The 13,106-nt window shown below is 49.5% G+C and overlaps 1 protein-coding gene across 4 annotated transcripts in view; it reads left to right on the top strand.

Moving 5' to 3' along the window:
* RAD54L2 (RAD54 like 2) overlaps positions 1-11,420 on the top strand; it is a 97,359-nt gene extending 85,939 nt beyond the window's left edge. For 3 of the 4 annotated variants that reach the window (XM_075073033.1, XM_075073032.1, XM_032791107.2), the window contains 4 exons: positions 331-527; positions 1,614-1,703; positions 4,163-4,255; positions 4,566-11,420. In XM_075073033.1, the coding sequence (XP_074929134.1) occupies positions 331-527; positions 1,614-1,703; positions 4,163-4,255; positions 4,566-5,557 (1,372 nt within the window). In that variant the 3' untranslated portion in view covers positions 5,558-11,420. The remainder of the gene's footprint in view (positions 1-330; positions 528-1,613; positions 1,704-4,162; positions 4,256-4,565) is intronic. The other variant, XM_075073034.1, reaches the window with a different exon arrangement.
* Positions 11,421-13,106: the final 1,686 nt, after the last annotated feature.

The following is a 13,106-nucleotide window of genomic DNA, read 5'->3' as shown; positions in this document are numbered from 1 at the left end:
ACAGTCAGGAATAGAGGCTGGGAGTCCTGACTGCCAGTCCTGTGCTTTAACTCAGAGATCAAACTCCCTGCCATGTAGCGATTTCATTCTCTCTCAGCGATCCTGGAGCAGTGAGATTCCTACTGCCTCTCTCCAGAACTGGGAGCAGAGCCAGAGAGTTTCAGGGCTTTGCATTTTGGGTGTTTCTGCCTCCAGGATCAGTTTCCTCTGTTCAGAGCCTCACGATTCCCCATGTGAAGGCTGAGAATGGTGGAACCAAATACAATTGGGACTCTCCCTCCAAAAGAACATAACTCAGTTTGATACTTTTCTTTTCTCTCTTCCCATTAGGCGACCAGTCTTCAAGGGTGAGGACAAGCCAGTGGCAAGCGTCCGCCCTGTTCAATCCACCCCCATTCCTATGATGCCTCGGCATGTCCCGTTGGGTGGCGTGAGTTCGGCATCTGGTTCCAACCCTGCTGTCAACTTCCCCATCAACTATCTGCAGCGAGCTGGTGTCCTTGTTCAGAAGATTGTCACCACAACAGGTCAGTCATTTCTTTGGAACCGCGACCCCTGGGAACACAGCTGGTTGAGACAAAGTCCTGGGATCCAGAGATGGAAGACAGGCAGTCCATCCCTTGGGGATGGAACAGTGTCCCAGACAGCCATGGTGTCTCATCTGTGGCCTAAGGAGCCAGCTAAGCCCTTGAGGGGGGTTGTGTCAAGAAGAAAAGTGTTTGATTATGAACTGAAATGTGTCCCTTGAAGCATGTGCCGTGGTTTTTAAACAGAAGTGCTGGAATCAGATCCATTAGTGCAGACCGGAGGCAAGAAGAGTGCTGCTTCCCCTGCAGCAGCTTGGCTGGGAGCTGTCCCTTCTCTACTGCAGCTGCTCAACCCCTCCCCTGCCTCATGGCAAGGAACGGAGGGGAGAGAGTTACTCGGGCTGTTTTAGTGCCTGACTCTGATTCTCTGTCCTGGCCCCAGCATAGGTTAGAGCAGTGCTATCTTGCACCAACTGGCAACAGTGGCTAGGGACCATACACCAGCTGGGGACAGCCAGAGTGCAGTGGGCTCCAGCCCATCCCTTTCCCTACCCCTCTCTAACCTTTGCCTACCAGGGAGGGAGGCATAGAAGCCAGCTATGCCAGCTCTGCCTGTTATGGATTCCCCCATACCTGCAGAATCCCCAGCAGCAGGTTTTGCACCACAGGTGTGCAAAGGGCGTAAAACAGGGCAGTGAATCTGCCCCAAAGTACTGATTGGGGCCCCCTGATCCCTTTGCAGTTTGCAGGCCAAACATATTTCAAAAGCCAGGCATGCTGTACTGTGGTACCCCTTCCAGTGCTCTGCCCAGTCCTATTTTCTATGTTCTAATTGATGGGGCTTGTGTACTGGGGCAACTTGCCTTTCATTTCCCCTGAGCCCCACTCCTTCTTGGGCTCTCAGTCCCAAGGGATTCCATTTCTGCCTCCTATGCCTTCTGTGTTACTCATAATTAAAGCCTGATCTCATTTGTAGCAGAATTTATTGAGGAAGCTAGCTGGGTGGTGAGGGAATTTAGCCCTGGATCTCTCTCACACTTCTTCAGCCCATAATGTAACTTCTCAAATGCTGGCTTTCTCCACCAGATATTGTGATTCCAGGCACAAACACATCCACCGATGTGCAGGCGAGAATCAGTGCTGGTGAGAGCATCCACATAATTCGGGGGACTAAAGGTAAATCCCTGTCTTGAGGAAGAAGTAACTGCTAATCTCCTGGCCCTGATACACTATAATCCCCCCAGATTCCTGTTTCCAGTGCTCTGCTGGCAAGATGCATTTACTAAACAGGCTTCTTCAAAGCTTGAAGAGTCAGAAAAAACAGAGGCCTTAGTTATGGGTTTAACCATGATGGGGAGATGAAGGGGGCCAGGCCACTGATACTGGAATTTCCCGCCAGTGACCCAAAGGGGGAATGGTCTGCCATCCTTCCCTTCTGAAGAGGATGGAAGCAATTTCAAGCTCCAGGGTTGCCCCTCTCATTATGTTGACACACAGTCTCCTATCATGTTTTGGGGATGAAGAGCTCTTGACCTACTAGACCGTTGCAACCAGCGGAGAAGTTGCAACTAAGAGAGTCCCAGGTCAGACTGTAAGGAGATGTGGCAGCGCATTCTTCCTTCCAGTGGAGTCTGTCTTGTCACCTTTTGAGAGTATTGCAAGCTCTAGCTCTTTCCACAAGCCTTCTCCCAATAACGGTGGAGCAGCTGGCCAGGCATCGTTTCTCAGGCCAGGTCTACACTGCGACTTTAAATCGGTTTAATGGCCGATATGCCGATTTAACGCTGTATCCGTTCACACGACGTCGTCATTAATATCGAGTTAAACGGCTCCTTAAATCGATTTCGGAACTCTTCCCAACGAGAGGAGTAGCGCTAAATTCGATAGTGATAACTCGGATTAGGGTTCATGTGGACGGAAATCGACGTTATGTGCCCGGGTGGCATCCCAGAGTGCAGCACTGACCGCTCTGGACAGCAATCTGAACTCGGATGCAGCGGGCAGGTAAACAGGAAAAGCCCGCGAATTTTGAATTACATTTCCTGCTTGCCCAGCGTGGAGCTCTGATCAGCACGGCTGGCAATGCAGTTTGAAATCGAAAAAGAGCTCCACAGCATAGACCGTACGGGAGAATACTAGGTCTGATCGCTGTATGGGGAGACAATTGTTGTATGCAGCTCGTTACAGAACACGAATGCCAAAGCATTTGAATAAAAACTCCAGGATACACAGCGCTGTGTGACAAGCGTAACGGGAAGCCAGAGACTCAAATGGACGCTCATGAAGGGAGGGAGGGGTACTGAGGACTCCAGCTATCCCACAGTCCACAGCAGTCTCTGAAAATTATTTGCATTCTTGGCTGAGCTCCCAATGTCTGTAGGTTCAAACACAGTGTCTGGCGTGGTTCAGGGAACAGCTCCTCAGTTTATTTCCCCCCACCACCACGTGAAAAAAAAAGGGAAAGATTACTGTGCTATGGCGTTTGCTCATGCACTCGCGCGAAAAAGGCGCCAAAGGGTTTCTGCTGCCTTCACAAAGGGGGGTGAGGCTGTACCAGCACCACCCGGGGCAGTGTTTTCTGCCCCATCAGGCACTGTGCTCTCAACACGGAAGTGGGAACTATGGATAGCTGAGGAACAGCTACCCACAGTGCACCGCTTCTGAAATCGATGGTAGCTTTGGACCATGGACGCAAACAATCGATTTTCGGGATCCCACTGTGGACGCGCTAAACCGATTTTATTAGATCTGTTTTGTAATATCGGTTTAAGCTAATTCGAAATAATCGTGCAGTGTAGACGTACCCTCAGAGATGGGGCAGGGCTTGGCCTGTTCTCAGTGCCATGACACTGGAGAGCTGATCGGTTGGGGCCCTCGGGACAGGGACCGTATGTTTCAGTTATTTGAACAGAGCCTAGCTGAGTGCCATTGAAATACACTGACATCAGTGCATAAGGGAAAGTGGAACCAGAGTCATTGCTGCTGGCAGAGATGATGACCTGAAAATGTGTTTGACTCTCCTAGGGGAGAAAAGGGAGCACGGGAAGGGGATTCGGGTCCTGCAGTGATTCAGCGGAGAGCCACGTGTGTGTGTGTGTAACCCTGGGGCAGAGGGAAGCAGAGGGAGGGATTTTTCAGGAACAGACTGAAGACAGGCTCTAAAGGAGAGAACCAGTGTGCACCTGAACGCAGGGGGACTCCAGCACTGAGAGTGTTCAAGAACACAATCCGTGGCTGCCCTTGTTGCTAGACAAGGTGCAGGCCTGGGAGCTGCTGCATCCTGGTTTTACAGTCTGCTCTGTTTTAGGTAAATGGCGTGCGGGCTGCAGGCCCCGGCGTGTTGCCAGCACCGCCCTCACCTGGCCACAGATTGGGTGTCTCTGGCCTGTCTGTAATGGACCTGTAGGCCTCTGACACTGGCACAGCACTATGACACCAGCATTGCCCCATGGCAGTACTCATGACATGGAGTGAGAGATCGAGTGTTTGGGGATTAGGGGCTGGTGTGTCCTCTCTGCTGCCCTTTTCTCTGCCTGCCTGCCAGTTCTGCAGCCTTTCCCTGAGGCAGGCAGCCAGCAGCTGGGCATGGAGCTGTTCCTGTGTCTGACCCGTTGCTTCCTCCCTGTCTGTTTCAGGGACGTACATCCGCACCAGCGATGGGCGGATTTTTGCTATCCGGACCACTGGGAAGCCGAAGGGCAGTGAAGACCGTCGAACAGCTGCCTCAGGTAGGGGCTGAATTTCCTTACACGGGAATCACGCCCTGAGTGCTCTCCTCCATTGAGTTTCTGTGGGGGGTGTTTCACCACACTGTCTTCCCCAGGGCTGTATTTAGGGGACTTGCTTTACATCCCTGCCCAAGAGCTTCCTTTCTTCTCACTTCCTTAAATTCCACATTTTGTCTCCTCCCTGGCTGATTCCATGGCAGCCCCCTCCCCGCATCCCACGCTGAGTCTATTCAGTCCCCCCCTCTCCTCCCTTTTCCCAGCGCCCGAATGTTTCTCTGTTTCACCTACTCCATCTCCTTGTCGCCTCCAGGCTCTCATGGTCTGTCTCTGGAATCCACAAGCAATGGCAGACACAGTGCCTCGTCGCCCAAGCTCCCTAACACAGAGGAGCTCACTCGGCCCATTTCCCCCGACAGCCCAGAGATCATCAGCGAGCTGCAGCAATATGCCGAGGCAGCCGCTGCCCGGGAGTCTCGCCACAACTCCCCCAGCACTAACACTGTGCACGGACATCCTGCCCGGACAGACAATGCGGCCACCTTAGCAGCCCGGGGAGCTGAGCAGCGATTGGGCCTCCATTGCTTGGCTCCGTCAGTTTCTTCAGTCCTGCCAGCCACCAGCCAACGTGTCGATGGTCACTCAGTGCTGGACTTACGGGGCAACAAGCGCAAGTCGACCTCGCCCTCTGTCCTGGAGGAACCAGCCCATCGGCAGCAGAAAAAGCGCCACCTGCCAACGTCTGTTCAGTCGTATGAACACGGGTACCCAGTCTCTGGTGGGTTCACCATGCCCCCTGTTTCTTTAAACCACAACCTAACTCACCCATTTGCCCCCCAAGCAGGAAACTCCTTGTACATGGGGACTGGCTCATCCTACTACCAGCTGCCCAATTTACTACCAGATCCTCAGCTGGTGTTCCCTGTGACTACTGACCCTCTGCTGACAGCCGGCACCGCCAGCTCCTCTGCTGCTACCTCAGCCACCGCCAGCGTCCCCTCGTTCATGCTAAACCCCTCTATGACGGGGATGCTGCCCAGCTACTCGCTTCCCTTCACGCAGTCACTCCTGCCTGAGCCCAGGATGTTTGCTCCTTTCCCAGCCCCAGTTTTGCCTAGCAGCCTTCCCAGGAGCATGGCGTCTGCCTACCCTGGCTACATGTCCCCTCATTCGGGCTACCCGGCTGGGGGCCTCCTGCGGTCCCAGGTGCCTCAGTTTGAATCCCAGGAGGCCTCAGAGGTGGGATGCAGCTCCAGTGATGACGAGGACAAAGACGACGATGTAATAGAGATCACAGGGAAATAATGGGCCCAGTTCCTGTTAGATCTCAGCTTAGCCAGGAGGCAAAAGTTTCAGGACCTCTCTGGAGTCAGGATTTCCCATCTGAGCTATGGCAGCAGGGCTGGAGGAGGAGACGTTTTTAGATGTCAAGGATCTGCATTGTACTGGGGAGGGAGGGTGGGGAGAACAAAACCTGAACGGACTGGCAAGAGTAGGGGCAGCAATGCAAACCATTGGAGTGCCTCCCTTGCTTCCTCTCCTGCATTGTCCGTGTGTCTGTCCGTGGTGTCTGAAAGGGAGCCTTGACATTGCGATTCGGTGCCCCTTCTCAGACCTGGAGACACTGGGTTGATCTCTGTGTGTGGAAGAGCTCCCTCTCTCGCGAACTGCCTTATCTGTGAACTTTTCTCGCTCAAGGAGGCATGGGCTGGGGGTGTGCCCCAGGAGAGGGTCTCGATGAAAAGCATTTTTAATTGGGGTTGGGGAGGAGCAGGCTATATGTTGTGTGTGTAAGAGGGGAGGGCAAGGGATGGGTTGGGGGTAAATGTGAAAACTGATTTGTCTTTCATCCTCTTAAGAATTCAAAACACAATAATCTGACAGCTTGTGCCAGGCCCTTCCTGGAGGATGAGATAGGGAGTGGGGGGAATGCTGAGCTGTGACATGACTCTCCAGTCTGCTCCTTCAGGGGGCCTTCTCTATGAAGCCCTCTGAAGGCAGTGACTCTAGTAGGTTGATCCTGTAGTTTTGGCGCTTGTTCTTGAGCTTGGGTTGGGTTAGGAATCCTTTAAATCTTGCAGCGGTTTGAGGGGAATCTTGGGGACTTGCCCAGTTCCTCCATCTCTTCCAGTGGTGGCCTCCTCACCAGGCTATTGAGGAGTATGCCCTCAGACTCCAGGAAGGGGCCTCAGGGGGAGCAGGTGGACCAGTTCGACTCCTATCAACCCCAGCCAGCAGGACAGGTTGAAAAGGGATACCATTGTGGACTCAACGCCCGTCTCCATTGACTCTGTGACCGGAGCGACTGCCCCCTCTGCAGAATCTCTACATTAATTTATTTCATGAAGGCAAATATTTATTTGTTTGGGGAGTTTCTTTCTACGTTTTATTAATTTTGTTTAAAAGAAAAACAAACCTGCTGGCCTCCATAATGCAGTAGCTGATAGTTGGATTGTCCATATGCGGGAGATGAGACATAATGACCATTTGACCAAAGCATAATCTGAAAGCAGGACCAACTGTAAACGTTCCCCAGTAGCCAGCTCTCTTGTTTGGTTCTGTTACAATAATGTGGCATTGCCTGTGCCATATACACCCCTTTAGGGGAGCATGTGACAGTAGCACGGGGTAGTTGTTACAGTGTCTGTCCATACAGTGCAAGGGATAATGAGAAACCTTTGGTCTTCGGGTTGGGATCACTCTGACACAGAGTTTGCTGGGCGGCTGAGAAATTAAAGTGAATCCTTATCTCTCTCAGAGATTGGTTCTCTTGGCTCATGACAGGTGGGCTTGGGGATCTCATGGCAGCAGGCTTGAGCTCCTGTTGGTTTAACAGACCTCCTGGCTGACATGTGGAGCGCTGTTGCTGGGCTTCAGCCCTTCCCAACTGGAGAGGTGTCACATGAGAGTAAAAAGCGAGAGGATGCCTCTAGCACAGACTGTTTACCTCTCGGGGTCTGCATTCAAATCATGCTCTTGGCATTGAAATGCCACATTTACATGAGTTTGGGCACCTGAGCTGGATGGCCTGCCATCCTGTCCGCTGTGTGCGTGCACATGCACTGATAATTGCTAAGTAATCTTGGAAACTCAATGCCTGCTTAAAGATCCAGATCCTTGAAGGGATGTAGGCTCCTAAATTCCATTGACTTCAATGGAATTTAGAATCTTAAATACCTTTGAGGATCTGGACCTAAATGTCACCACTTCAGGGAACGAGAGAGACTGTGAATGTCCTTGGAAAGTGGTCCATGCCATTGGACCAATGCAACTGTTGCCACAAACCTGCTATCAGCAGACCTCCAGGGCTGATGCTTCAGCATGGTTATTGAGATCTACTCAGACCAGCTCAGGAGGGAGGGACAAGGCATTCTGGCATATTGTGTAAGGTAGCCGTGAAGAACGGGGAACTGCTTTATTGAGGGAAGGTGGTGTAGTGTGTGTGTTTGTGTATACCATGACAAAAGTAGGACGTTATGGGGCTTTCTCTCTGTCGTTCTCTGTTTTAATGGAACTTGTCTGTCAGAAATAACCACACCATTCATAGAAGCCTTAGATCTACAGTTTAGCTATGCAAATTATTTTAAAAAACAAACATTGAAATAGTGCTTTCTTCTTTAACGTATCCTAGGAGTTGAAAACCGAGGGGTTCTGAGCAAACTTCTGAACAGCTTGTCTTTGGATGCACCGTGGAAATAAACAAACTCACTCCCTCTCCCCTCTTACCTCCCAATAACAAAGCAAACTAACTGATGGTGTCCATGTGAGTTTCTCCAAAGACTTGACAGGGCTGCATCTGTGAGTCATGCCCTTTGCAGTTTATGTATCCATCTTGTGCAAAATACTGTGATGCTGATTGTATTACAGCTGTCTGGTGTATCTTTGTAAGGCTCTCAAAAACTCCAGTGGATTTGGGAAGTGGACCTAGGCAAGGGGTTTCTTGTCAAGAGTAGCGAGGATTCAGACCTGCGGGAAATCTAAACAGTACTTGTAGAAGGCAATTGTTGATTTAGGGTTAGAGGAGACCTTTTAACCAGAGTCCTTTGGCATGGATTATGGTTCCTTTGTTGTTTGAGCCAGGGTAGCAGTTTAATCTGAATGATCCTGCTAGTTCTTTGTAATGGGGGCATGTTGTGTGTCTTTTCTCTGCTCAGATGAGGCATAAAGATTTGACTCTAAACAGTAGGTTAATGTATGGTTCTGGATGATGTACCTGTAATTGCAGTAGCTTTCACAGGGACTTTGCTCATTGCCTCACGAGGAAAGCACCAGAGGCCTCTGGAGGGCACTTTGGCAGGCACTGAGTTGGGCAGGCCTCTGGCACACCTTCACTTTGATGGGTGGAATATGGGAATGTTTCTGCTCACAGGAATAGGTGCACATGGGATTAATTTAACCAAGCCCTGTAGCCTTAGGAGCTGGAGACTGATGGATCCTCTCATAGCCATAGGAAATGGACCCCTGTAATTTACTTCCACAGCTGCTGGATGACAGTGTTGTTTCACATGGAATATTTACTTCCTGCAAGCAAGTAGGTTTAAAAATGTGCTTGTTTTGAACACTGATTTTTGTATTCAGTCAAGAAAGCTAGGAGAACTAACGCTCTTTGCATTGTGCAGATTCCTGCATTAAACTGACTCTTGTAAACAGAGATCTTTCTCTGTCCCTGGCAAACTTCTATCTCCTCCTATCTGTTCGTAGTACATTCAGTGCTTAGAGTGCACATCCTCCATAAACTACTGGAGACTAATTAGCTCCACAAGTGCCTGGGTCGAACCCCCATCCTGTACCCCAGCCAGCACTTGGTGGGTGGGTCCCTCTCTCTCTCCTGCTCCTGACAAATGCTCAATCCAGACTACCTCCTCCCCCACAAACCCTCCCAGTTTCCATGTGTCCTCTCCCAAAAGCTAGCTAGTGGTTTAAAGATGAAACCCCATTGATTTGGAGCATCACAACCTTTGGGAGAGATGATCTCATCACCTGGAGTGAAGGAAGGGTTATGAAGGTGATTTCCTCTGCTTTAGTTTTCTGTTAGTGCTGATAAAGCCCCCATCTCCCAGATGCTGACCACTGAGATCCACTGGGTGTGCAACATCTTCCAGGAAGGTGCAGCTACTAGTGCCAGAGGACTGGCTGTGCTTCTGAGTACATGAAGTGCAGGGAATGCAGACTGAGACCATGGAATCAGAAGTATTTAATGGCAGAGGCCAGGAATCAGAATTGTTTAATGACTTTTGCATAGAAGGTCAGAAAGTCCTTTATCTGATGCTGCTTTAATCTTCAAGAATATCTTGGACATTCAGAGGTAGTATTGACAATGAAGACCTCTCTGAATCCTATTCCACAACACTTTCTTACCTAGGGTATGTCTACATTACAGCCACTACAGTGGCACAGTTGCGCACTGTGGCTGTGCTGCTGTAACGCCCTAGTATAGGCTCTTCCTCCGTGGATGGCAGAGTTTTTCCATCGCCGTAGGTATTGCACCTCTCCGAGAGGGAGAAGCTAGATGGATAAAAGAATCCTTCCATTGACCTACCTGTGTCTTGACTGGGGGTTAGGTCGACCTAACTATGGTGTGAAATTGTTCGCAGTCCTGAGCGATGTAGCCAGGTGTACCTAAGTTTTAGGTGTAGACTAGACCCTAGTCTCCTCGCTCCTCTTCCACAGCCCTCAGTCTTCCCTCTTTCTCTGATCTCTCCTTTCCAGACTCCTCTCTTCTCTAGCTGACACATAGGTCCTCTCTTTGCTTTCCTGACCCGTGTGATGGGGCTGTCTCTGCTAATTTTCTGACTCCAAATGGACTGACTAAAGTTCATATTTGTGCTGCAGATAACACTGAGAGTAGGAACAGGGGTTCTCTGATAAGCACTTGGACACTAAGGAAGATTCCTGGGCAGAGCACAGAAGCCTTGGGGACTTGTGGAATCCTTGGGTTGCACTTTGGCTGCCCCTTTCAGTCACTGTCTAACTATAATGAGTAGATTTTACTTACTTAGGCCGAACTGTTTAGATGGCAATTTCTGGAGCAGCAGGGATATCAGGGCAAATTCCGCACTGTACTGCTACAAGATACTAAGACAGAATTAGGGGAAGAGGTGACCTCATAACTGTGACGTTTCTGTGAGTTTTCTAGGATGTACCTAATCTCAGTCCAGTCTTGGGCAGTGTATGTTCACGCAGTTCTGCAGGATGGAGCATCTCATAATCAGTTCCAAAAACTGCCAAATGAGCTTCTCTCAAGCTTTGCTGGGAATGAAAGAATTCACTTTGTGTTTTGCTCTCCGGGAACAATCATGCGATTTGAATTTCACTAGTACAAATACTGATGGGAGAGCGTCCTTTCACCTTGCACATTTGAATACTTCAGGCAAGCAAATTCAGGTTGGTTTTCATGGGCATTTGCACCAGTAAGCAGATAACTGTTGGCTAATAACTTCAAATAATTGCTAAATTAGAGAAAATCATGGTCTGTGGACATTCTGCAAACGGAAAGGGGCAAAATATGGCAACTCCATTCACAATGAATGTGCTTCTCTGCTCTCTCAAGTGAGATCAGGTAGCCAAAATTTGAGGGGGAAGGAGGGTGGGGGGAATTTAGACCAACTAGGATACACTGGGAATGGCTCCTTGCAAGCTGAATAGGAAAAGAAGGCCATCTGCAAAGAGAGAGGATGTTGTAAGTGGGGGGTGATCAACTGTGTAGGGTGGAGGAAATAGAAGAAATCCTCATATGCTCCACCCTATTCCTCCTGTACTGAAACAATACCACTAACAGCTGCCCAAAGCTGCACTGTGTCTTGGATCCTGTATTGTTAGCCATCCAGCTTGCAGTCAGAAACTCTCCGGTAGATTTGCTTGTATAGGGGAGCATGAGCGAATCCATTGATAATGTTTGTTTTTTATTTTGTTTTTTCTGTTTTTAATACCGCCTTAGCTTGTGGCCTGTCTTTTGTGAGCAGGAGGAGTTACTGTAGCAGGGTGAGTCGGTTGGCCAGCTGCACACATGATCATGTGCTTCCCTCTTCTCTCTGTCTAACGGGGTGTGCTCACTGATCTCCCAGAACAGAGACTTTGAACAATTTGTTGTTTATATGATGTATTTATTTTTACTTGTGTTTCATGTCATTTTTTAAAAAATCAATAAATTGTAAGTTGGTATAACTGCTGCTTGGCGCTCTCTCTCTCTCTCTTTTTTTGGTAAAATAAACTTCAAAATTAAAAAACCCACCAGTGACTATTGTCTGAAATGACTTTGGTTTGGATTTGCATGTTCACAAGTTATTTCATGTGTGTGCTGATGGAGCCAGGGAGCTGGGAAGAGGTTCAGTGAGTTCAATTGCTCTGGAGTTAGAGAGAGAAAGCCTGGTGCATTTAGGATGTCAGGCCTCTGATTCAGCAACACACATAGGCATGTGCTTAACTCCCATTGAATTCAACGGGACTTTAAGCATGTGCTTTGCTGAATTGGGGTTGTGGTAAATTTCACTTTTGATCAGTGATATGTGAAAATGTGATTGTGCACAGTTTGAGAACTAGCCCAACAGAATCATGCCTCTTTTCAGCAAATGTTTAATATCTTCGGGCTGCAGTGAGAACTTTTGGTATTAAGACTCCACTATTTTGTACAAGAGGGCAGAATATTTACTGCAAGGGATTTATTCCCTTTGTTACTGTGAATGAGTTGTGCTCTTATGTACTTGCTCCCAGCATGAAAGCGAAGCTGCAGGGAGGGGACTCCAGCATAGACCTGTTCTGCACCCCTGTCCCCAACTACCTTGAGTTTCCTCTTCTCAGGTTTCAAGAAGGGACTGGGCCTAAATTAGCTGTTCTGGCGTGGGCCCTCCGAGCCCTTTTCCCCATAAGGCAGACATGTCACATGGTCCTCTACCTTCTTATCACCGAGTTCTGTCCTTCCCCCGCCCAGTTTGCAAACTCCAGGCCCTTTCCATTAAGGAACATTTCTCCATGTTTCCTTGAGGGTTCAGACTCCAATCTCATTCTGACAGTCAACTCAGCTCTGCCTGTCACACCAACCAGTGTAATTCCCTGCGTGTCTTCCGGCCCAAGCCTCAACTCTGCTAACTCCATGTGGGGGATGTTCACAAGGTCCTAAAGTTCTGCCTCAGAAAAGAGGAGTGGAAGGGGGTAACTATTGTCCCTTCTGTCCTTGAGGGAGCTCCGAAAGGTCTTAAGGCACAGATTAGTTCAGGTAGGCTCCAAGGCTGGCCAACAAAGCTGCGTCTATTAATGTCCCAGCCCACGATACCAGAAAACTGTCCTCCCCCTGGGCCAGTTATAGCCTGTTCCCACTTTTATACCATGCTGCAGGTTTAATATCCTTTTGCCAGCAAGAGACAGCCTTGAGCCTGCATGCAGGGTATAATGGCCTTTTTTGTCATGGCCTCAGGACATCTGTCGCTGCTTCCATCACGGTAATTGGCCTGTCGGACACAAGGGGATGAATGTCCCCACATGTATGTCATTTGGTTTTCTCCGGGGTTGGAGGATCCCTGCGTGGGCCCCCTCCCTGATTAATGCTATGCCTCTGTGGTGCCCAAGACTGACATCTGCCTTTGGAGTTCCCAGCACTGGTACCATTCTGCAGTGAGATTCATTCCAGCTGCCTCGGTCTCACAAGAACAGTGCAGCACTGCAGCGGGTTTCTTCGACAAGACCAGATGGCTGGTAAGGGGGAAAATATAACTAGTTAAACATTGCAGTGAGGGAGGTAATTATGGTGGTTCCCATTTTGCCCCACACCAAGTCCGTAGCAGTGCTGGGACCAGAACTCCAAACTCCTCCCTCCTCAAACCTGTGCCCTATCCACTAGCTCATGTGTCATGCCCCTAAC

The sequence above is a fragment of the Chelonoidis abingdonii genome, chromosome 16 (genome assembly GCF_003597395.2).
Source record: "Chelonoidis abingdonii isolate Lonesome George chromosome 16, CheloAbing_2.0, whole genome shotgun sequence".
In the NCBI taxonomy this organism is placed as follows: domain Eukaryota; kingdom Metazoa; phylum Chordata; order Testudines; family Testudinidae; genus Chelonoidis; species Chelonoidis abingdonii.
The sequence above is the reverse complement of the archived record's forward strand: the minus strand, read 5'-3'. Positions and strand labels throughout refer to the sequence as shown.